This window comes from Monodon monoceros, unplaced genomic scaffold, assembly GCF_005190385.1.
Source record: "Monodon monoceros isolate NGI ecotype Baffin Bay Population unplaced genomic scaffold, NGI_Narwhal_1 Super_Scaffold_15, whole genome shotgun sequence".
NCBI classification, from domain to species: Eukaryota; Metazoa; Chordata; class Mammalia; order Artiodactyla; family Monodontidae; genus Monodon; species Monodon monoceros.
This window is the reverse complement of record NW_021703771.1, coordinates 47,642,833-47,669,535: the sequence shown is the minus strand read 5'-3', so window position 1 is coordinate 47,669,535 and position 26,703 is coordinate 47,642,833. Positions and strand designations below refer to the sequence as shown.

The window sequence follows — 26,703 nt, the reverse complement described above, 5'->3', positions numbered from 1 at the left end:
AGTTTGCATCTGCTAATCTCAAACTCCCAATTCATCCCTCCCCCACCTCCCCTCCCCCTTGGCAGCAACACATCTGTTCTCTATGTCTGTGAGTCTGTTTCTATTTCATAGATGTGTTCATTTGTGTCATCTTTTAGATTCCACATATAAGTGCTATCATATGGTATTTGTCTTTCTCTTTCTGACTTACTTCACTTAGTATGATAATTTCTAGGTCCATCCACATTGCTGCAAATGGCATTATTTCATTCTTTTTTATGGCTGAGTAATATTCCATTGTATATATGTACTGCATCTTCTTTATCCATTCATCTGTTGATGGACATTTAGGTTGTTTCCAAGTCTTGGCTATTGTAAATAGTGCTGCTATGAACATAGGGGTGCATGTATCTTTTTGAATTATAGTTTTGTCTAGGTATATGCCCAGGAGTGGGATTGCTGGATCATATGTCTGCAGTTTTTAAAGGTCCAGTTATATCACCTATTCTGTGAAAGATTTTCTTTAATTCCTTTCTCTCTACCTTGTCCCTTCCCCACCCTAGACAAGTTTAATCACCTTCCTTTCTTTGTTCTCCTAACATTTTGTTTCCTTCTACAAATATAAGCTATACCACTGAGTTGTGGGATTTCTAAAAGTTCTGCGTAACTGTGTGCTGAATTCATGGAGATGAAAGCTCCTGAGTGAATTAAGAAGTAATGTGATCATTTATTTTTCCCCTCTAAAACAAAAAACGATGCATAGAGGTATAATTAGCAAAACTGTCTTTCTAGTCAATCTATGTTGTGTAAATATGGCATTAATTTGTAGTGAAAAATAATGTAGGCAGCTTTTTACAAAGTGGTGTTTCTTTTTTTTTAATTTTTATTGGAATATAGTTGATTTACAATGTGTTAGTTTCAGGTGTACAGCAAAGTAAATCAGTTATACATATACATATATCCACTCTTTTTTAGATTGTTTTCACATATAGGTCATTACAGAGTATTGAATAGTGTTCCCTGTGCTATACAGTAGGTCCTTATCAGTTATCTATTTTATATATATTAGAGTGTATATGTCAATCCCAATCTCCCAATTTATCCCTCCCTCCCCCTTCCCCCCCTAGTAACCATAAATTTGTTTTCTACATCTGTGACTCTATTTCTGTTTTGTAAATAAGTTCATTTGTATCATTTTTTTAGATTCCACATAAAAGCAATATCATATGGTATTTGTCTTTGACTTACTTCACTCAGTATGACAGTCTCTAGGTCCATCCATGTCACTGCAAATGGCATTATTTCATTCTTTTTTATGGCTGAGTAATATTCCATTGTATATATGTAACAAAGTGGTGTTCCATCTTTTGCTCTTTTTCCTGTTTTACATAGCTAGAGAAGAGATTGAGGCTCCCGCATCATCTAAACCTTAAAAACTGGTATACCAAGCCCAGTGATTTATCTAAACAACGTTTAGATTCTCTTATGCTGGCATGATAAGAAAACAAGATTTCCAAACGTGTGAATCATAGGAAGGATTTAAATTATATCTGGATACTTTAAGAAGGATATAAGAAGAATGGGATGGAAGATGTTTGGTTCAGGTAGGCTGATTTTAAAGGTAGAGAGACCACTTTGGGAAAACATCTTCATAATTTTCTAGTATGAAAGCATTTTAATTAGAAGATGAGGTAGAAAGTAAGTTCAATTAAGAATATGTAAATGCATGAATCTTTGGTCCATTGTATCTGGAATGATAAAAGTAGAATATCACAGTGCAGTGTGGCAGATACTCCCCATTAATCACCAACCTACTGCCCAGACCGTGGCCCAACAGTACCTTTCTCTTGCCTTTGCCTTTTTTTAATATATATATTTATTTATTTATTTGGCTGCATCGGGTCTTAGTTGCGGCACACAGGATCTTTCCTTGCAGCACGCAGGCTTCTCTAGTTGTGGCGCACTGGCTCTAGAGTGTGCAGGCTCAGTAGTTGCAGCACATGGGCTTAGTTGCCCCACAGCATGTGGGATCTTAGTTCCCCAACCTGGGATTGAACTTGCGTCCCCTGCATTTGAAGGTGGATTCTTAACCGCTGGACCACCAGGCAAGTCCCAGCCTTTGCCTTTTAAACTCTGGGTAGATTCCTTTTGTGTGAAAATTGTTTAAGACTCAAAAATACAGCTTTATTTCTTTACCCAATAAGAGTCTACTTTTCATGAGCATTTTGATAAGCTGTTTCAAGGGTTAATGATCGGGTAAAACAAGTTTCATTAATGCTTTGGCAAGACAAGAAAGCAGTAGGCTGGTGTAGAGCAAGCATAGAATTGTAGAATCAGCAGAAGGAACATGTGGTCCAAGACATATTCTGTGCTTGTTATCTGAGGTCCAGTTACATATTTGTTGTAGTCGCTGCAGTTATATTAAATAGGGGAAGTGCTGGCACAGAGAAGCTGCGCCGGGAAAGTGGTCTGGGAACTAGACCTGTGCTTCCATTGCAGTGAGTTAAAGGAACCTGCTCACTTATTCAGCAGTCATCAGGTGACCACCCTCCTCATTCTAGATCCTGGGCTAGGTGCCGGGGATAAACTGGTAAACACAAACACTTTCTTGGTGACTCTTATGGAATTTACAGTCTATGGGAGAGACAGACATTAATTAATCACAAAAACATATCAGGGCTTCCCTGGTGGCGCAGTGGTTGAGAATCTGCCTGCCAATGCAGGGGACATGGGTTCGAGCCCTGGTCTGGGAAGATCCCACATGCCGCGGAGCAACTAGGCCTGTGAGCCACAACTACTGAGCCTGCGCGTCTGGAGCCTGTGCTCCGCAACAAGAGAGGCCGCGATAGTGAGAGGCCTGCACACCGCGATGAAGAGTGGCCCCCGCTTGCCACAACTAGAGAAAGCCCTTGCACAGAAACGAAGACCCAACACAGCAAAAATAAATAAATTAATTAATTAAAAACTCCTACTCCCAACATCTTCTTTAAAAAAAAACCAAAACATATCAAATCTCAGGGAGGTCAGAGACAGCTCTCCTGAAGAAGTGATTTTCAAGGTGAGATCAAGGGGATGTGTAGATGAGATCTAGGTGAAGAGGAAAGAGTGGACTATCCGGGCAGTGGGGCCCATGAAGGAGAATTTCTGTGTCGGAAAGGAGCAGGGTAAGGCTGAGATGCAGAACAAAGGCAAGGCTGCCGGGGGCCCGGAGCAGCATCTGGAGAGGAGCGAGAACAGACTCCTGTTAGGAGTTCCATCGCTCTCTTGACGTCAGTGGGAAGTCATTGAAGATTTTAAGCAGCGTGAGCAACATGATCGGGCTTCAGTTTAGCTGAGTTAGGTTTACTGCTCATCCCTGTCTCGAAAGCCAAAAAGCATACAACCAAATCATGCCCACTCTCAGGAGCTGATGATTTTAGATCTCTGTATTTTACTTCTTTCATATTTAACTTTTCCCCAGAACACAAGCTTATGAAGTCCTGCATGTGGAAGTTCACAGTCAATTAGGTCCTCAAAATGCTGGGTCCAGTTTTAAATTTGGTCTTCTGTCACTGGTTTAGCCATCAAGCAGCAACCTCTAAGATTTCCATTCAGTTGAAATGATCTCTGAAATCAGATTGTTTGACAAGGGACTGCTACCAAAAAATGACCTAACTTAAGAGAAAAAGCCTGTGATTTATACCAGTAGCAAGTTTGTATTTTTCAGTTCTGTTTACTTGTTTTGGTTAGTCAAAAAGGAAGACTGAAAAAAGGAACCTGATCCCTTAATTTGGAGAAGAGAACACCATGTAAAATGGATTCAGGTTCAAAATTACTACAGCTTGAGATGAGTCCCACCACGAAAATCCTGAACTCAGAAAGTACAGGTATACAGCATATCTTTATCAGTTTATTTTATGTGTGTTTAAAATAGAGAAGAGGGCATTACATTAGTTGAGAATGTTACAGAGGAAGTAGCACTGCAGAAAAACAAGAGAAAGTTTCATGAAAGATGTAGCATTCTACTCTTGTATTGGTAAAGCACTTATCCTCATAGGACGTAAGTGTGTGCTGTTGATTGTCAATCAAAAATGCTTGCAGGGCTTCCCTGGTGGCGCAGTGGTTGGGGGTCCGCCTGCCAATGTGGGGGGCGCGGGTTCGTGCCCCGGTCCGGGAGGATCCCGCGTGCCGCGGAGCTGGGCCTGTGGGCCATGGCCGCTGGGCCTGCGCGTCCGGAGCCTGTGCTCCGCGGCGGGAGGGGCCGCAGCGGTGAAAGGCCCGCGTATCGCAAAAAAAAAAAAAAAAATGCCTGCAACTCAACTGCATTTGTGAAATATATATTTTTTAAACCAGCATAGCAGAATTTATAGATAAGTTATATTTCCCAAGTGGTGTTTCATAGAATATTATGTCCGTGAGATATTAATAGGTGATCTATGGAAAGAAAATAGCCCTGTAGGTAGATGTGAACACTGGGTTACAAAGGTTTCCTCACTGTAGGCTTCTCAGAACAATTAACTGGCCAATGTCTAAGTTCAGAGTGCATTGCTAATCTCTGGAATAGAGCTTTTTCACAACATTGTTTTCCAGACTTCTTTCACGTGGAACCTCTTTTAGCCAGAACAACTATTGCCATTTCTGATCTACATTTCTTGTCTCCAGAATACACTTTCATAAATTACTGGTTCAGATGAATGTTGTTACATGTCCTCCAAAGAAGTCATCTTAGTAAATATATCATTATTCTAGTAATAAACTTATTGCGAGGAATATATCTGAAAATGAATTGAGATGTCATGTATTATTCATTTATGTTAGTTACTAATGAGAATTCCATGTGTTTAGAAATATGAAATCTTAATCTCAAAAAGTACCCACTGTAGAAAATTAGCATTATTGCTTATTTTTATGATTCTTTTTAATTGCAAAAGAGCAGACTTACATGTTTGCCCTCAGTGAGAGGTTTGAAATCTGAATGTTAAGTAGCAGGAGTAGTGGTAGAGTTATACATAGTTACTATGTGATGCTTTGTTATGGGCCAGTATGAGGGCCCACACTTTTTATTTCTATATTTTGTAATTTTTAAAAGGTATAAGATTGACACAAACTTTAACTATTCATTTTCATCTATGGACAAGCAAAGCATCTGTATTTCTATTTAGAAAAAATTTAGTATTGCCTCCATGTTTGTTTTTTAAAGTTTTTTAGATTCATTCTCAATTTCCAATAATCCTGTTACTAAGACATTAGTTTAGCAATTAGTTTCCTAAGAGTCTGAGCTTCCCAAAAAAGTCTGACTTATTTTATTTTGTAAGACAAAGTTAAGGTGTACAGTTACAGAACTCTTATTTTTCTGAATTACAGGTACCTTTTGTGTGCTAACAATTTATTCCATGATGCATTTTTGAATGGCCAGTCAAGATGCTTGAGTTTCTCAGCAAAAAAAAAAAAAAATTGTTAAAAGAATCATTAAAAAATGTTTGGGAATTATCAATATATATTAAAGAAAATCCTAAGTCAATATGATAATATCATGATATTTGCAAAGTGTGATCATTTTTATTGACCAAAGCTTTGGATTCATCGTAAACACATTAAATACCAGTAGGGTTAGAATGAAGTTAATCAGATTCTTTGCTTCGTCTGGACTAACGGTAAAACTTTCTTCAATTAAGTTATCAAGGAATAAATGTGCTGGTGAACAATCAATAAGTAATTACCACAAAGCTATATTACAAGGGTCTCTCTGAACCACATCACTTACGCAAGTCTAGTAAGTTTAGTATTCCAACATTGTTTAGCATTCAGTTGAATATGTTAACCTAAGAGCTAGAAACTCAAGCAGTTTTTTCTTGTCTCCTTTTTCACTCCAGTAGGTATTTTGCATATTTAGAAAATGTTTGGTTTTCTAAGCATCAGTGTAGAGCAGTGAAATACTCTGGGTGTATTTCTCTCTAGATATCGAATTTTTTAATAATTTTAATGAGTAAAATAGTCTTTGGTAAGCTATTGTTTTTAATAAAATTTATAGTTTATTTTTCTCTTATTATAAAAGAAACTACATTAATTGGAGAAAATATGAAAATGTAGAAAACAAAAAGAAGAAAATAATCACTCACAATTTCAATCCTGTGTAAACACTTTATATATCATTCAGTGCTCATTTTCAAGGAGTCAACAATGAAATCATATACTTTTTCCCCATGCTTTTTTTTCCTTTTTGTCAACTTTATTGAGATATAATTTACAGGCAAAAATTCACCCATTTTAAATGTAAATTTCAATGAATTTTGACAAATATATTAATATATACTTTGTAACCACCGCAATCAGATATACAGCATTTCATCACTCACCAAACTTTGCTTGTGACCTTTGCAATCATCACTCCCCTTCAGCTGACTCCCAGCAACCACTGATATGCTGCTTTCACCATAGATGACTTTTCCCCTTTCTAGAATTTTATACAAAGGGAATCGTACAGTAAATGCTCTTTTCTGTCTCGTTTCTTTCATACAGCATAGTGTTTGAGGTTCATTAATATTTTTCTATGTATAATAGTTAATTCCTTCTGATTGCTGAGTAATACTTTATTTCACGGATATACCATGGTTTATCCATTCTTTTGTTTATGGACATTTGTGTTATTTCCAAAATTTGGTCATCATGGATAAAGCTGTTTATGAAAAGTTCAAGTTTTTATGTGGACATGTTATGTATTCGGTTCTCTTATGGTAAATACCTAGGAGCGAAATTGTTGAATCATACAGTTTTTGTTCCTGACTCTCTTTTCAAAGATGTTTTAAACAGCCTCCGAAGATAAAATATCTAGCATGACTTCTAGGGCAGTGGGCAGTTCTGTTTTGTATTGTTTTGTTGTGGTTTTTTGCTGCCCAAGATAATAAAGATAACGTCCCGTCCTGGAGCAAAAGTTGGGCAAGCTTGTTAGCAGCTCCTTTAAAAGATTAAGGTTCCTCGACTGTAATACAAAGCAACCACATGTGTAGCATCCACCCAGGTCGCTGTGCCTCACCCCTGTGTGATGTGAAGGCAGAGGAACTGATGTACCTATGAAGCTCATGCTGCCTGCTGTCCCTCTTTTTCTCCTTTCCTGTATTATTAAATAAGAACATATATTTTTACATATTGGTATATAATCTATATATCTAGATATAACATATAGTTGTCCTAAGGATTACAATCTACTTTGAGTTAATATTCTATTTCAGGTAAAATACAGGAACTTTACAACTGTAAACAGTCAGCCCTTGGTATCCGAGAGGGATATGTTTCAGGACCCCCTCAGATACCAAAATCCAAGGATGCTCAGGTCCCCTATATAAAATAAAATGGCATCGTATAGTTGGCCCTTTGTATTTACTGAGCATTAGTATTAGTTTTTTTGTTTGTTTGTTTGCTACTGGTAACAAATCATCTCAGTTTCTTGCTTATCTGAAAATACCTATTTCCCTTTTACCTTTGGAGGATGGTTTCATCAGATACAGAATTTTTAGTTTTCAGATCTTTTATCAACATTCTGAATATGTCATTCCTTCAGCTTGTAGCCTCCACTGATTCTGATAAGTCAGCCGTTACCTTGTCATTATTTCTCTGTATGTGATTCGCTGTTTATTTTCTGGCTGTTTTTAAATTTTTCTCCTTATCTTTGGCTATCAGAAATTTGACTCTAATACACCTAGCTAGGTGTGGGTGTCTTTGTATTTATCCTGCTTGTGTTTACTGCATTTTTTAGATTAGCAAATTCATGCTTTTCAGAAAAGTTGGGAAGTTTTCAACCATTATCTCTTCAGATATTTTTTCCACCTCTTTCTCCTTCTCTCCTGGAATTTCAGTTACACTTCTGCTGTGAAAGGTTCTAAATGTTCTCCTCGGGACTCTGAAGCTCTATTCATTATGTTTAAACTGTCTTCTTTCTGTTCTTCAGATGTGATCATTTTTATTAATAGCTTCAAGTTTACTGTTTATTCTGCCCACTTCTTTGGCAAGTTCCACTTTAATTCTTTGAATGTATTTAAGTAGTTGCTTTGGAGTCATTGCTAAATCCAGCCTCTAGATCCATTCAGAGTCAGTTTCTGTTTAACTGTCCTTCTTCCTGAGTATGAGTCACATTTTCCTGTTTCTTTGCATATCTAGTCATTTTTGGTTAAAAACTAGATAGTGTGGATATGTTTGGCAACCTTTGATGTTCTGTGTTCTTCTGAGGATGATTTTGTTGTTTAGTAAGCAGTTTGCTCCTTTGGATTCAAACCATAAGCTCTGCCTCCCCTGCAGTATGCAAAAGCTCAGTTCTTTTAGCTTCCAGCTATTGTTTTTAATCTGGCCTCCTGGGGAACTTTCTTATACCTGTGCAGTTTAGCATTCTGTCAAGGTTTGGGGCAAAGTTTGTGGTAGCATTAGCAAGCTCTGTCCTCTTACACTTGAAATCAGTAAGGCTTTAGCTTTCTGCCTTCTGAGTTAGGCCAGGATTCAGGAGTAACCTGAGCCGGACAAAGCCGCAAACTCACAAATCTCATAGGGTGCAGCTCTGCCGTTCAGAGGTAAGTGTTCCTCTGGTTTCTGTCAGCTGTTTTCCTGGTGACCCAATGGTATCTTATTTGGTGGTCCTCCAGGGATTTAGGCAGAGTATACTCAGATTTTTAGTCCCACTCCTTCTATGGCTTCTGTGGACTACCCCTCCCCCCCACCACCACCCCCACACATATACATTTTCAGCTACCCTGCCAACCTTTAACTCTGTCTAAAGTAAGATTGAAATTTTGTGAGATCAGGGGAAAAGTCACTAACTCGAACTCTAACTCATTGCAGTGGCTGTCTTTCAGTGGTCTGTGCTTTTTATCTTTTTTTAGATTAAGCCTGATTTTGGTCACTTTCTAGTGCTTTTAAAAGATAGATAGATAGGGCTTCCCTGGTGGCGCAGTGGTTGAGAGTCCGCCTGCCGAGGCAGGGGACATGGGTTTGTGCCCCGGTCCGGGAAGATCCCACATGCCACAGAGCAGCTGGACCCGTGAGCCATGGAGGCAGGGGACATGGGTTCGTGCCCCAGTCCGGGAAGATCCCACATGCCACAGAGCAGCTGGGCCCGTGAGCCATGGCCGCTGAGCCTGCGAGTCCGGAGCCTGTGCTCCGCAACGCAACGGGAGAGGCCACAACAGTGAGAGGCCCGTGTACTGCAAAAAAAAAAAAAAAAAAGATAGATAGATACCTGATTTTATAATTGTTACTTACTGGAGGATTTGCCAACCAATTCCCTTCACCATTACTGGAAGCCAGAAGTCCCTTCATTTTTTAAAAAATATTAGAAAGAATCCTTCATGTTGTTAAACATTTTCTTACAGCATGGCTGCATACTATAAGATCTTCTAAATGGGCCAGAATTTTTAAACTTTCTCTTATTGTTAGATAGCCAAGCTCTTTTCACTCTTACATTATAATACCCTAATGTACAAGTCATTTATTTATACTTGGAAATATAAGTGTTTATACTTGGTAATAGAATTAAATTATTTCTTCAGGATAAATTTCTGGAAAATGGAATTATTAAATTAGTGAGTCTGAATATTATTAATATTTTTGATATATTTTGGCAAACACCCCTGCAGAATGGTTGTACCAGTTGTCAGTGTTACCTGTGAAAATGAGGTTGCTTATTTCCCTTCAAGTCACATAACTTTAAATTTATTATGAGTTATTTTTTTTACTTAAAGGATTATTTGGTTTTTTATAAAGCAAAAAATTATTCCTGACTATACTTTTTAATAAACTGTCTCCACATACTGTACTTACATTTGCAAGAGTCAAAGTTGTAATATGGTTACATAATCAAAATAGTAGAATAAATAGGAACTTTAGTTCATTTAGTTTAATTATTAGGCTTTTTTTTTTTCAGTGCTAAGAATACATAGAAAATTTTTAAATTTCACTTTAGGGAACTAATTCTAAGATATTTTAGAATAAGTTTTATATGTATTCCCTCTCTTCTCTTTTTAAAACTGCATTATTGAGATATAATTCACATACCATACAATTCACCCATTTAAAGTGTACAGTTCAAAGGTTTTTAGTATATTCACAGAGCTGTGCAGCCATCACCACCACTGATATCCCTTCGTTTTAAATAATAAATTGAGAATACTAGATAGAGTCCTGGCAAGGTCAGTGAGTAGAGAGTTTGTGGAACACAGAGAAGAAAGATTCTGCCACAAGGGGAGCTGGACTTTCTCCTCTCCATTTCCTAACTTTGCTCAGGATGTTAGCTATAATTATATAAATAACACTTTTTGGGCAATTTTGTGCGTGTCAAACTGTGGAAAGCTAAACATAGTGAGGAAATTTTCCTATGCCAATGTCAAAGTAGACAGTATTTTTTTGATAGAGATGAAAGGTGCTAATAAAAATAACATGACAACAACCAAAATGAAAAATAAACACTGTAAACTTCTGGTATTAGATGAAGCCTGTACTATTTCTCTTATGCCAGCAGTACTACAGCCAAAAACAGCTCTGTAAAAAATAATGGTTCTTTACATTTTGAGGTCAGTTGGTTGATGAGATTGGATAATGACTAGGTATTACATGATTTGAAGAAATTATTAATGTTCTTTGGTGCCATATGATATTGTGGTTATATAGGAAAATGTCCTTGGAGATGAATACTGAAATATTTCATGACTAGATATCTATAATTTCATTAAAATAATTCCTCAATGGATAAAGAAGATGTGGCACATATATACAATGGAATATTACTCAGCCATAAAAAGAAATGAAATTGAGTTATTTGTAGTGAGGTGGATGACCTAGAGACTGTCATACAGAGTGAAGTAAGTCAGAAAGAGAAAAATAAATACCATATGCTAACACATATATATGGAATCTAAAAAAAAAATGGTTCTGAAGAACCTAGGGGCAGGACAGGAATAAAGATGCAGAGGTAGAGAATGGACTTGAGGACATAGGGAGGGAGAAGGGTAAGCTGGGATGAAGTGAGAGAGTGGCATTGACATATATACACTGCCAAATGTAAAATAGATAGCTAGTGGGAAGCAGCCGCATAGCACGGGGAGATCAGCTCGGTGCTTTGTGTCCACCTAGAGGGGTGGGATAGGGAGGGTGGGAGGGAGATGCAAGAGGGAGGAGATATGGGGATATGTGTATATGTATAGCTGATTCACTTTGTTATACAGCAGAAACTAACACAGCATTGTTAAAGCAATTATATTCCAATAAAGATGTTAAAAAAAAATGATAATTCCTCAAAAGAATACTAATATGCTTACATATAGGTATGTAGGTGAAGCAAATATGGCAATATAAATATTACTAGTTATTAAATCTAAGTGGTGGGTATATGGGTAAATCTAGGTGTTTACTGAACTTTTGCTTTACTTTGTCTATGTATTTGAAATTTTTTATTAAAAATAAAGTTTATAAAAGTGGATCTGTGAATATTCTAAATATGAAACAAGAATATGGTCTTAACAGTGTTTAGTCTACTATTTATGTAAAAAGGGATGGATATTTATTCATATTTGTTAACATAGGCAAAAAAATTTATCTTTGAAACGTGATTCAAGAGACAGTAATGATTCTCTGTGGGAAGAGGGAATAGGAAAAGAGAAGATGAGGTAGAAATTGGAAGTAAAACTTTACTTCTTTAATGCTTTTTAATATTTTGAAACATATCTAATGAAAACATACATTATAGGAGAATATGGCCCTAAATTACCATTAAGGACTGGATCCTAAAAAAAATAGAAAAATAATTTTTCATGCCCAAAAGACTTCAGATTTTGGCAAAGCATTAAGCTTGTGTGCATCTAGTAACTATTGTTGACCTGGACATTTAGAGTTCATTTTGGGAACATTAAAAAACTGAACTTGCTTTATTTTGTTGTAAGATTTCAGCATCATTTTTCTTGTTATCTCTATAACAAGAGATATTTGCACTGGGGAGTTCTTTTTTTTTTTTTGAAGTATATTATGAGTCAATCTTATATATATATTATTTTCTTCTTTTTTAAAACACCATCTTGTTTCAAATAATGAATACTGATTGGTCGTATCTCAGTTTTCACTGCTAATAAATTCCTTTTGCTCTCCTAGACTCAGGTAGTTGGCTTATTTTCATGGCCCTACCATATTTAGCAGCATAAAAAGTGGCATGATGTAGTATGTGAAAAGAGTTAGAGCTCACATTCTAGAAATAGACCTAGCATGGAACCCCACGCCATTCCTGCCATTTAACTGAAGACCTTAGGGAGGTCACCTAACCTTGCTAAATCCCAGTTTCCTTTGTTAAATAGTAAGGTAATATTACCTATGCAGTTGTTGAGAAGATTAGTTGAATTATATAAACAACCTCCTACCTGTCATGCTCTCATTTAAAAGAGGCACCCATTGCCTGTTTTTAAAGTGTGAATTACCAATAAGTCTGTGAAGGACTATTATTTTTGACATTGGTTATTACATTGTTTCATTATTTATAGGTAATTCTAACAAGAATGAAATTTAAACTATTTCCCTTGCAAACAAGACCTTATATGAAAGTAAGTTTAGGACTTCCCTGGTGGTCCAGTGGTTAAGAATCTACCTGCCAATGCAGGGGACAGGGGTTCGAGCCCTGGTCTGGGAGGATCCCACATGCCGGGGGTAACTAAGCCCATGTGCCACAACTACTGAAGCCCACGCGCTCTGTGGCCCGCATGCCGCAACTGCTGAGCCCGTGCTCCACAACAAGAGAAACCACCACAATGAGAAGCCCACGCACCCCTATGAAGAGTAGCCCCCGCTTGCAGCAACCAGAGAAAGCCCACGCGCAGCAACGAAGACACAGCAAAGCCAAAAAAAAAAGCTTAATTAAATTTAAAATTTAGGTTAATTTCAAGAAATTATTTACAACAATGTCTACTCAAACTTGCCAAGTAAAATACATTTTTGAGTTACCAACTCTTTACCCTTTAGAATTAAGCTTTAAACTTCCTATTGGGTTTAACCCATTGGTTCACAGTTGATTGGATCAACAGCTCTGGAAATCATAATGTCCTTTACAAACATTACATATTTACTATAGTAAAGTAGTCGGCATAATGATCAAGTTTGAGCCTAAGAAAGATTTCTGTGATAGTCTTTTGGAAATCATTCTAAAATGGATGTTGTTATGTAAGTCCTCTTTCAGCAGGGGTTAATTTACGAGAATAATCTTTAATAATTTGCTATGTATATTTATAAGTATGTGAATTTTTTAAATGATGATTCATTAAAGACTCATAGTTGATTATTTAGCCACCTTGAAGAAAGGATATACTGTACCTGTCCAGAACAAATTAAGATTTCTTAACCTTTGGCTAGGATGGGGAGAGGGAGAGGGACATCCCTGGGCAGGATTTTCATACTCTTCCTGATTAATATGTCATCAGTCTGTGCAGCTGTCTCTTACTACTAGGATTTTTTTTAATTAATTTATTTTTGGCTGCCTTGGGTCTTCGTTGCTGCACACGGGCTTTCTCTAGTTGCGTCGAGTGTGGGCTACTCTTCATTGAGGTGCGCGGGCCTCCCATTGTGGTGGCTTCTCTTGTTGTGGAGCACGGGCTCTAGGAGTGTGGGCTTCAGTAGTTGTGGCATGAGGGTTCAGTAGTTGTGGCACACGGGCTTAGTTGCTCCGCGGCATGTGGGATCTTCCCAGACCGGGGATTGAACCACACCCGTGTGCCCTGTATTGGCAGGCAGATTCTTAACCACTGCGCCACTAGGGAAGTCCCTAGGAATATTTTTTGAATTACCTTTTTCTAGAGGACTTGCAAGACATATAAGAGCTTTCTTAAAGTGCTGCATATTTGGTAGCTTTACAGCAATTAAATTGCTTTAAGGAAGTTGGCTGTTAATGGTAGCAATTTGTTACACTTTTAAAACTTGGGAATGCCTCACTTTGTTTCCTTATTACTTGAGTTATAATTTCTACCTCCAAGTGAACATTTGGTTAATTTATTTTTATTGAGCAGATATCTCTAAAATTGAAGAGAAAAAAACCAAAACCAGATTTCTTTTGGTTAGCTAAATGTCAGTTGCTTAATGCAAAAGATAAAAATACTTTTCTGGACTAAACTCTTTATATTTTCAAAGCACTTTCATGTGTATTATCCCATTTGATCTGGCTAAAATTGTAGGAGGTGGGTGGCATAGGTGTTACTTTGTTTTAAAGATCAGGAGATGGATGCCTTAGAGAGTTTAAAGGACTTGCCCAAGGTCACACCTAAAAATTCTCTAAATGCATAAATAATCTTTAAAGTTTATGCAGCCTGTTCTCTGATTTACCTGTAGCCTCTCTGTTGTCTTTTTGGATAAAATATTCTCCATTATTGCTTAAATGCAACTTTTCTTCTCCTCCATTAATGGGGAAATATTGATGAAACTATTAAATCTCTACAGGGAAGAAATAAATCAGTAAATTTGCAGTAGGATCAAAAATAAATACTGAGAGAAATTAACTTTAGAATACTTAAATATTCAACAGCTATACTTAGCTAAGCTATTGAACAGGTGCGCCTAATACAGTTTTTAAAAAAGTGTTACATGACTTGAGAAACAAAATACTTATGGTTAAAAATGTAAATTTTATGCTTACTTACATACAATAATACTTTGATTTTCACTGTTGAGTCTAACTTTTAAAAGAAGAAGTTATTGCCCAGATTTTCAGGATTTTTAAAGCATAATCTTGGGTGAGGGGAGAAGACTTTGTAAATTGGACACAGAACCCCGAACATATATAGGGAAAAAATTGGAAACTTTCACCAAATAAAAATTAATATAGCCGCAAAAAATGGCTAAAATCAAATGACAAACAGCAACTTGGGAAAAAATTGGCAAAACACATGATGGATAAAAGGCAAGTTTTCTTAATGTATAAAAAGCTCTTTCTAAAAGCATTAGTATGAATATGGATGGTTAATATGGCATAACGATAGTATTTAAAAATTAGAAGAGATCTACCTGTTTATCAGTAGAGGATTGGCTTAATGACATGTGATTATCCATTTTATGGAATATTATTATGCAGCTGTTAAAAATGATTATCCTAGAAAGTGTCTGTGATGAGCTGCTAATTGAGACAGATACCTTACAAAAGTAATATATATAATGTAATATCTTTTATTGGAAAGAACAAATCCTTGAGATATATATCTATATAGATATATATCTGTATTTTGTATGCATATGGGTGGAAAACATTGGTTAACTAGGATTTACAGGTGAGAGACATTACAAGGGGGTAAGGATTCAATATTTAGCTGTTTCTCAGTTCATCTTTACATTGTTTCATTTATAACAATATGTATACATTACTTATATAATTTTTTTAATTTATAAAAAGTAATAGAAGCGGGAGAGACAGTAACACCAATACATAAATGAGACAGTTTCATAAACATGTACTTCTCAGAAAAAGATGCACATTGGCCATTGAACATCAGAAGCTCATAAATAAATACAAATTAAAATAGCATTAGGATGTTATTTTTCACCTAGCAAACTCACCAAGTTTTAAAAATTTGATAAATACCCAGAGTTAGTAGCTAGAATGTTCTCATGCACACTCAGTTTGTGTTTGCACACAAACTCGTTAGAAGGTAACTGGGTGGTGTTTATTAAATTTTAAATACATACTTTATGACCTGGAAATTCAACTTGTAGGATTTTATCCTAGAGACCTACTCATGAATGTGCCACAATTTTTATAATAGCAAAACTTGAGAACAGAGACAAATGATTGAATAAGTCACGGTACACCCACACACTGAAATACTATGCAGCTATAATGCAGTAGAGCACCAAGGTACTTAACTCTTTCATGAAACACAGTATATGGTAATATGTATAGCATACTTCCATTTGTATTTTTAAAAGTTCTGTCTAGTGACCATGTACTTGGAAATTTCAGAAGAGATTTCAGTAAATTATTGATGGTGTTTACTCTGAAAAATATTAGGATCTAGAGTATGAGAAGAAAAAGATTTCTTCAAACTAAAAATTTCCTCAAGTTGAATAAATTGATGTTTATAAAAAAACTAAAAAAGGAAAATTAAGATGATCAAATTTGACTTTGTCCTTGTAATTATAAATGATGGTTATTATAGCAAAATCTGAAAGAGAGAACGCATGCTTTTCTTTATCATGCCTGTTCCTGTGTCAGTCTTTTGCATCTTCTTAAGTAGCATCAATACCTACCCAGCTGCTAAAGCCAAAAAAACTAGAAATCATCCTTGATTCCGTTCTTCCCTTATCCCCAAATCCGGTTCTTCCTCCAGACATAGCCTGAATCCCTCCATGTCTGTCCATCTCCACAATTAGCACGTAGTCCAGACCACCATCTGCCTGTTGCCTAGATACCTGCCTGCTTGCTTCCTTCCAGGTCTTGCTCTCACATAGTGCAGTCTTACCACAGTGTCCAGAGTGAGCTTTAATAAAGCAAATCAGGTTTATCACCTCTTATTTAAAACCCTAGAGTGAGTTCCCATTGTACTTAGAATAAATCAAATGCTTGCTCTGGCCTACCAGTCCTGGGTGATCTGCCCCTTTATCAGCTCTCCAGTGTCCCTGTCACTACAGCCACACAGCCAGCCTCTGTTTTCACACTTTTCAGAGTCATGACCCTCTAGGGCACTTGCAGGAACCATTCCCAGGTCCTCACTGACAGTTTCATTTTTATCTTGCTTGTCTCAGCTCGAAACTCTCCTCTTTAACATGATCTTCCCAACAAACCCATCTAAAGAAGCTCCCTGTCAGACTCTGTCACATCAGCCTGTTTTATTCTCTTCTTAGTGCTTAACGTTACATGATAATTGTGCCATTTTTCACATTGACATCCTACTATTAACTGAAGTAGGTTATCTTAAATTCCAAGAAAGTACATTTTCCTCAAGGACCCAAGAGAGCATTTTCATTTTGAATGGGGGAGGGGGGGAATAGCCCATAAACATTGTTACTGTTCTTAAACTGGCATTCATGGAACAAGAAGACACTCATCAGAGCTGTAAGATTTATTTTGCACCAAGACTAGCCCCAATCCATAAAACCCTGGAATCCTCCTACTAGTTCATTGCTTTATTTCACAACAGCTCATTTCAGACCAGATCTTTCTGGAAAGTCTGGTCTTACCTTAGTCTAGTATAGTTTGTCCTAAGCCTAGCCTCTCCCCTTTCATTCCAGATTCCTCTGGAGATTCTTCTCATAATACCACCAAACTCTATCCTAAGTGGGTTAAGAACAGCAGTGTTCGGGGCCTAATAATTACATAAAATCCTCTGAGCCAGCAAGTTTGTACTGAACCTTAAATGAAATATAAAGCCCAGCCTCCATGAGCAGAGGGTAAAGAAGGAAGGGTTTTTTTCTCTCTTCCTTTTCCTTACAGGTAAAATGAGAGTGGTTATTACTTTCTAATTTCAAAATAATATTTTGATGTTTTCATTTTAGCATTTTATAATGTTTTCTAACAAAGTTACCAAAAGCTACATTTTTATGTCAGCACTCATTTATCTGATTATTTCCTTAAAGGTAAAATAAGTATGATTGTATGGTCTCAAGGTACTATACTCATGTATTCACTTTGGCATTTAACAGAGCTAACACACATTAAATAAAGATTTTTAAAAGTTAGTTATGTTGTCAGTGCTCATATTTTGAACATTCTACTAGGAAATAGGTAGTTTTACTATCAAAGTTCCACCAACCATTTTGCTTAGTATTTTGAAACATTTTTCAAATGTTCATATCAGCATTAGGAGGCTACCAAAAGTTCAGACCATGTAAACTACCCATTTTGATTATTCTCACTTTGTGAAAGTTGTTAGGGAGTTAGTTACATTTTTTTTTTAGGATTTTTTCCTATAGTATAAAGAATCTTAATTACTGAAAATATAAAAACGTGTAAGTTAAAGGTAAACAATTGAAAGTGTCTATACATGTAAAATATTTTAACTGTAAGTAGTAAACCTTAGACTACTTTCTGAATTTTATAGAAAAAAAATATGAGTTACAGTAATATTAGAAATGGATTGGTTGCTGAAATATATAAATGCATCAGTCATCAACTTATGGCATTTACTATGTGAATATCTATTTTAAGGGGCGGTGGTGGTAAAAGAAACAATTGTATCTCCACCTTTAGGTCTTATTCTCAGGTTAGAGAGATGAATTTCAGCATGTGGAAAGATAAATAACAGAGAAGACATCACAAGGCAGCACATAGCTAATTATACACAGATGATCCTTTAGCACTGACTATATTTTATATAAGGATGTCAGTGAGAGCCAAAACAGGACAGTCATTGATTTCATCATAGTAGCTCAATGTTCTGTTGAGGACACCTGTCTTTTTTTTTTTTTTTTTTAACATCTTTATTGGAGTATAATTGCTTTACAATGGTATGTTAGTTTCTGCTTTATAACAAAGTGAATCAGTTATACATATACATATGTTCCCATACCTCTTCCCTATTGCATCTCCCTCCCTCCCACCCTCCCTATCCCACCCCTCTAGGCGGTCACAAACCACCTAGCTGATCTCCCTGTGCTATGTGGCTGCTTCCCACTAGCTATCTATTTTACGTTTGGTAGAGGACACCTGTCTTTATTGTTGAGTTTTCCTCAACAATTTATTCTTTATTCGCGATTGTCCTCTTTATTCTTGTGTCATGATTTTTCCTAATCTTTATGTTTTTAAAACTTTAGTTGCCACACTGTTTCATAACACAGTTTTCCACAGTCTCGGAACCATACATTGTAGGCAGAAGGCAGAAAAATGAGAATGCAATAGCTTGGTAGCTTTATTCTCCAGCATCTGTTCAGAGTAATCCCTGAATCTGTTTGTTCTTCCCACAAGCTATGCACACATTTTTGTTTGCATGATCCTTATGTAAAAGTTCAAAACGAATGCTACCATTTCAAATGATAAGGTCGTTTAACTAACCATCTAGTTTCTTTGGCTGATTAGATTTCCATTAGATGATAAGAGAAATATCTAAATTTACATAACGCAGCTTTAAAGAATGCCCTAGTTAATAGCCCTGATTACCTATATATCATCTATTTTCTTGAACTTTCTTGCTGATTCATCATTGGGAATTTGAATAGGATTTAGCTACATTTTCCCACTACAGGTTCCTTAATTTAGCATTTATTTTACTGATCTTGCCTTAAAAACAATTTATTGCCCACCCTGAAGTATAATGATAACTAATTTATTAATCATTAGGGAATGTCTAATGCCCTGGACTTCAGGATTACACAGGTGCATAAAGCAGAATCTGGGTCCCTGAGGATCTTAGAATCTAGTAGAAAGGAGAAATCCTTGCCATTCTGGTTGTGGAAAGAGACTGTTGGATACCATTTGGAAAATTAAAAGCCTGGGATCTGTACTGATTTCATTTATCTTGATCTGTAGATGAGCCATAGACCCATAGAATGAAAGGCAGAAAAAGAGATGAATAAACATAGCCAAATCTGACTGTAGTCTTGGATCTTAAGTAATGTTTTGGAATGATGTTATGTGTTAAACTCTTACAATAGTGGAATAATTGTATCTAAAAGGAAGGGAAGTTCTGGCAAACTATTATTAGTGAATTACCATTTGGAAGATGGACTATACTATGCTTCTGTGAGGTTTATTCGAAAAGTGGATATAGATCCTTGTCTGTAACTTCCACATCTCCAGTTTTAAAGGACTTAATGTGATTTCAACAAATGGATTTGAGCTATCCCAGGAGTTCTAGAGTTCTACCAAATGTGGGATACAATAGGCCCATTTTGTAAAGAGAAATAACTGTAAATAGTGGGCATTTATGCCTCCAATACACATTCCGAAATCCATCCTCATTATCGGTTTAGACAATTCAACTAACATCTTCCAGCTGGAATCAATGTAGGCATTTTTATTAAGAAATAAGTTAGCTTTATAAAAGGTCCAGACATACCACTAAATTGTTTACAGTGGAAAAAAAAAACTTAAAAATAAAAAATAAATTAGCTTCAGTGTCCATCAGTAGGGGTGTGTTTAAGTAAATTAGAATATATCCATTCAGTCAGATACTATGCACTCAACACTCAACAACAACGATGATGTACATTGATTGACATGGGAAATGTCTGTGAAAAATGTAATGTATATTTAAAACAACAGGTAGAATACGATTTTTTTTAAGTGCGGTAAAGTAAATGTATGTGCATGCCCACACATCCTAAGGGCACTGAAATGCTTTCTCATCAGTACTGCCTTTTGGTGGTGTTCTCTGACCTAATGATAGGATATCCCAGTTTGCCCAATAACTGGGCAGAAGCTACGTTCAACTTATTTTCAGTCTGTTGGAAGTGGTTTGGTTAGCAAGGATGTCTTACCCAAAGGGCAGCTGGAAAACAGAATTTTAGCATCTTTGAACCTTTGGAGCAGGTTAGTTATGGAATTAAAGAGGACATATCATCTCAGTTTTTGTAGGCCCCAGCCTATCCTCCAATCCAAGGTAGTCAAATACAAGGACAGCAGTATTGACTGTGAGAATAAACTAAAATAATAAATATTCAGTTTCGATTCTGTCTAAAATAAATACCTACAAAGTGGGACAAGATATGGATAATTTTAAAAAATTATTTCGGCCCTTGCTTAAAAAACTTAAGTATGAACATTCTTTGGAGATATAAACCACATGCTGCTGTTCAGAAGCAGTAAGTATTGGATTATGAATGAATTCAGTCAAGTGGCTACCCTTTATTAGCCAGCTTTCCCTGATAGGATAGCCCTCAGGAGACTAGTGCTCCCCAGTCAAAATTTCTGTGCATGAGCTACAGTAGAATCTTGACTAGTCTTAGAATGCCAGTCCCTGGAATTGTTAGTCCAAGTCTTAATGAGGTCTTAGACTACAAACTTGAAAGATTGGCACTGTGCAAGCCTTTGCAGGAAGGAAGCATTTGTAATAACTGAAGCTGAAATTGCTTAATCTCAAAATCAATTAGCTTTGGGAATACATTTAAATGAAACAATCATCATGAACTTTCCAATTATTTTTTTCCTAATCTATGCTAAAATCCAAAAGGAATATTATTGGATTATCTGCTCTTTTGAATTAAATATCCCTGTGTGCCCCGTCATTTGCAAACATAAGTAAAGCTTTACCATGTTATATAGAATATGGGAAATTTTTTTCTTCCAAAACTTGTTAACTCCATAGCCACAAGGAATAAGCTGTATTTTGGACTATGAACTTGAAAGGAGTTTGTTTACTGATCAGCTAATCAGAAATTATTCAGACAAGAATCCTCAATAAATTTCTTTATTGGTCCATTTCCCATTTCGCAGAGAAGAGCAAGCAGCAAGGAAGAGTAAATTGAGAGTCTATAGCTAATCAAGACTTTAGAGCTATTTAATGTTTTGCTTACATATTCATCTGGCAATTTTTTAGAATTGTTTCAGTTCTGTAAATTCTTTATTTGTTGCATTTGATTATATTAAGTAAATAAATGTATTTGTTAATATTCCAAATTTTATCTGGGGAGTAACGATAGCATATAACTTCAGGTACCTAGATTTAAGATTATTTTGAAGGCGTATACCATCAATCCAGAGCAATCCTCCAGCTACTTGATTCATTACAAGCTCTGGCGAAAGAGCAGCTCTCCCACAGGATTCAAACGTGCGTAGAATAACATCATTAGTACTGTACTTCCTTCCTCTGGAGCTATTAACCATTCCCAGGAGAGAGAAGAGAAAACATAACACCCATTGCTTATCAGAGTTATGAGTTCGGTAAATAATTATACCTTCTTGTTTTTGAGTGCAGTAGAATGAGGAAGTATATTACGGCTGCTACTAAACCACATTCAAATTACAGTCTCTAGAGCAACAACACAGTAATCCACACTTTCAAAAGAATCATAGCAACTCAATTTTTTTTTTTTTTTTTTTTCCGGTACGCGGGCCTCTCCCGTTGCGGAGCACAGGCTCCGGACGCGCAGGCTCAGCGGCCATGGCTCACGGGCCCAGCCGCTCCGCTGCATGTGGGATCTTCCCGGACCGGGGCACGAACCCATGTCCCCTGCATTGGCAGGCGGACTCTCAACCACTGCGCCACCAGGGAAGCCGGCAACTCAATATTTTAAAAGACATGTTTCTAATTGCAATTGCCATAATCAGTTATTTTCTGATGTGATGTTTTACTTTCAAAGAATTATTACCTTTGTAGAATAGTGAAATTTTAAATTAAAAGTTGAGACACATGTTTTAAATAATACTCCAATTTAAAATGGAAGAACTGGAGATTGGAGGAAACCGAAATAAATGAAATTAGAATGATAGCAAAGTTTGAAGTTCTATTCCAGGATTCTTTGAACCAAACACTTGATAGCTCCCCAGTCATGTTAATTGCCTTTTTGTGTCTGTATATATTTCCATATGCTGAGTCATCATTTTGGCTTAAAATGCAGTCATTATAACAATATTGGCAATATTTGGCTTAAAATGCAGTCGTTATAACAATATTGGCAATATTTAAATGTTCTTCCCTTTCATGCCTGCCTTATGGAACATACAGTTTCTGAACACAAACTGTTATTTTATCTTTAAAATATTTTTCTAAAATATTATTAGTGCTTGTAAAATAAAGATAGGAGAACATGATTGCCTTTAAAGTACTATGATAGCAGAACTAAAGTTAAAGACGTTTAAAATCCCCTATTCTCTCAAATTAAATTCATTTTGAGCCAGAGGTCTAGAAAGCTTAGCCTTTGGTATCATGGGATGCCCAGGGCACCCTGACTCCCAGACCAAGGGAGCAGAATCTTTCTTGACTCATTTCCCTTTATCACAGACTCACCATATTCATGTCAAATGCCCACTGTCCATATATATTATTTTATATATGCTGTATTTAAAATGGATACACTGCTGTATTTAAAATGGATAACCAACAAGAACCTACTGTATAGCACAGGGAACTCTGCTCAATTTTATGTAACAATCTAAATGGGAAAAGAATTTGAAAAACAATAGATGCATGTATATGTATAACTGAATCACTTTGCTGTACACCTGAAACTAATACAACATTGTTAATCAACTATACTGCAATAGAAAATAGAAAGTTTTTAAAAAATAAAAATACCAAAAAAAAGAAATTAGAGCCATATAAATATATAGATTTTTCAATAGACTCATAGAATTTAGACACAAAAAAAGATCTTAGAAATTGTTCTGTGAGTGACCAAAACTTGGTTTTGACTCACTACAAATTTGCTGTGCAAGTAGGCAGCCACTTCCCTGACACACAGGTATTTCAGCTGTGATGGCCCATGGCATGTGCCTCATGCTTTCCAGGCCAATCTCCATGTCTTTGCAGCTTTGCCTAAGAAAAGGCAAATGACCTTATTTAATATCTAGATATAATGATGCCCTATCTGATTTCTTGAAACCCTTCCCTGATTTACATTTAAGAGCCAGTGTAACCATTGATCTTATAATTTTACTGAAACACAGTAATTTTGTAGATTGAAAGAATGGCAACCAAAGCTATACTTTCATATAAATATATATGTATTCGAAACCCAGCTTCCTTTCTGTTCACGATATATCCTTTGCTAGTGCTTTTAATATTTTGCTCCCTGTATAATTAGTGATACAGTGCTGTTTTCCTTCTGATATGAATGTGTGCAAAGACAAAGACATTATATATATATATATAAACCTTTAAATCTTTTTTTAACATATTGAAATTTTTTCAGTATATCTCTGATTTTTTCTTGATTAACCACATTAATAGCAGAGAACAAATGCCTGCATACAAAAGTAATTTGAATTTTATTTAGTACATATACAGCTTAAGTTTCACATCTGAGTGTGCTGCCATAGCCTCTAACACCCTGAACTTGAAAAGAACCAGTCCCTGAAGCTCTGGAAACTGGGCTGGGCTCCTTGGCATGCCGTCCTCTTCCTTCTCCAGGGTGAAGTCATCACTCCCTCTTGCCCTGATACCGTGGCTTTTATAGTTTCTCTGGAACATAGAAATTTGGAGTTTTGCTAAATAGGTTTATTGACTTTGGTCAGTGATAGAACGGTTGGAATAAAAACATAACATGTCATGATGGCAAATTAGTGACCAGTTACTGTATGCATTTGCCATATGTTAATAAAATTTGAAAGTAGCTGTTCATCCTATTTGGATGATTGGATATTCCTTTGATCTAAGCCAACGATGAAAATAAAAACTGACTCTCAGTCCCAGAAGTTAATAAATGTAAGGCATTTTCTAAAATAAATGAATATGTGGTTTTCAGATCTCTGTCTTTTATTTCTGTTTATTTTTTTATTAGGTTTACTATAAATCTGTGTTTGGGAGCAAAATCTAGATTTTACTCCAAAAAGAAACAGGGAATAAGAGGGTGGCAGCCTACAGTGTCAGACACCAGATTGTCACCATTGTTTTCCTTTTCATCAGCGTCCTCAGCATGCCTGTGGCAGAACTGGAAGGGTTTACCCAGGGCTGTGAATGTGTAAAATGAAAAACAAAGGGGATAGGAAACCTAGGGGACACCGAGAGCAGTATGTCTATGGGGCCAACTTAGAAAGAGAGGAAAGTGAGAAATCCACAAGCCTGCAACGTTTGGCTTCAACTTAACCTTGCAGCCTTCTCTCCTGCCACCTTCCCTTTCCTCCACTCACCAGTCTCAGGAGCTACCTCAGGTTCCCGGCTAGCCCTTCTGCTGTGTGTCTCTCTGTGTCCAGATTCTCCTTCTCTCCATTCTTCCCTCACTACTTGTTATTTACCCTTCAAGAATCTACTCAGGACTCGCCTCGAAGAAGCCTTCTGTGATCCCTTCCATGTTGGATTGCATGTCCTGGCCCTAGGTGCTCAGAACACTTCACACATTTAACTTGGCACTTACTGTATGTGATTGGAATTATTTACGCTTAGGTCTTTCTTTCCCATTATGCTATAAGGTCCTTAAGAGTGATTTATTCATCATAAGGATCCTTGTAACCCAGTGCCCTGCATAGTCCGTGGCAAAGTGTAGGCATGCAGTAAATGTAAGTCTGAATGAAAACCAAAATGTGGGTTTTCAGCTTTCTGGAAGAGAATTTATTGGTCAGGAGAATCATTGACTTTATTTGAATTATCACCTGTGTTTGACATTTTAAGTAGCTCTCCAGACATAAACTGTACCCAAGGGTATGACCATGTCTCAAGAGCCACTTTATGTGTATTTGTGTCAATGTATGTTTAGGACTAACTCTTTTTAAAAAGCATTTCACTAAGATGAGCCACAAGGCAATAATTTTTTAAGCTTATTCCTTTGACCTCTTTCAGATTTGAATTACATAATTTTGTTGAAGTTCTTGAGGATAGATTAAATAGGTCATGGAATACATGAGTGCCTTAGAAAATAGGTAAAATTGTGTGAAGGGAAACATAAGAAAGGAAGTCTAGTAAACGGGGAGGAAGTTTAAAGCAGGGTGGAATGAGTATATAACTAACGAATCTTTGAAATATATCTGATATCCAAGAAAAATGTTGTATATAATGTGAATGTCTGTAAAAGTCCCTGGACTCTCAGACTGAAATTAATTAAAATGTTGAAAGGCTTAATATGGGATATGGAGCATGATAGGGGTGTTTTGGTCTGATTTTGTTTTGTATTCTACTTGGAATGGGTGTATATCTCTTTATGGCACCTGTACCTTCTAAAATATTTGTTCATCAGCAGCAAGCACATAACAACTTCTTTCTGACTTAAGTCAAAAGTAGTTTTCAATTTGAAGATAGGAATCAAAGCCTGAAACCAGTAGCCAAAGAAAGCAATACTGGATATTTTAAAATATACAGAGCAAACTATTAACTGAGGTGTCATTATTCAAAAGCTGTCTCTTTCACTTCTACTTAGAGCTGCAAAAAATGGAATCATTCTGACCCATAACTTTTCACTTTCTTCTCTTCTTTAGTGGGATTGGAAGGAATTGGCCCTGGGCCTCAGGAGGCAGCAGTATTTTGGCAGAATTTGGAACTCTGCATTTGGAGTTTATACACTTGAGCTACTTATCAGGAAACCCCATCTTTGCTGATAAGGTGAGATTCTTCAGTATACCTTGCACTGCAAAAAAGTACTTGTTGGAAACAATATCCCTCTCTGGGGAGATTTAGTAATATGGAATGTGGAAAAGAACCACCAATTTTAATATAGCCCTTTATGAAATTTTGTTACATGCAGCATTTCATTTAACCAAACTGTAAACCATTCTTTTCACGGCACCATTCTAACTCAGTGCAAGAGGGCCTCGCTTACATGTCTGATTCTCTACACCTCAAGCAAGTAACTTTACATCTCTGAAGTTTTTCCTTTATCTAAAACTATAGTGTTTTGTGGACTGTGTGAACCGTATACATGAAAGACTTTTTAAACTCAAAGTGTTTTACAAATGCAAAGTAGCAATTGAATCAGTTTCTAATTTTCAAGAAACACACCCATCACCCCACCACTCACCCCACTTGTCAGCTCTGCTTTACAGCAGAATTCTTTGGAAGAGTTGTCTGTGTTTGTTATCTTCTCTTCTTGACTCCCACTCCCTTGAATGCTCTCCCACCAGGCTTTTCTCCTAGCCACACCAGTGAGGGCTGTGTTTGTTGCCAGATCCAGTAGTCATTCTCACCTCTCCCTCTCCCTCTCCCTCCCCATCTTCCTCTCCCTCTCCCT

At 36.6% G+C, this 26,703-nt stretch overlaps 1 protein-coding gene across 1 annotated transcript in view; it reads left to right on the top strand.

Moving 5' to 3' along the window:
• The window catches only part of MAN1A1 (mannosidase alpha class 1A member 1), a 169,886-nt gene that overhangs the window by 109,047 nt on the left and 34,136 nt on the right, over positions 1 to 26,703 (top strand). The window contains exon 7 of the mRNA XM_029223379.1: positions 25,955 to 26,078. Within this exon, the coding sequence (XP_029079212.1) occupies positions 25,955 to 26,078 (124 nt within the window). The remainder of the gene's footprint in view (positions 1 to 25,954; positions 26,079 to 26,703) is intronic.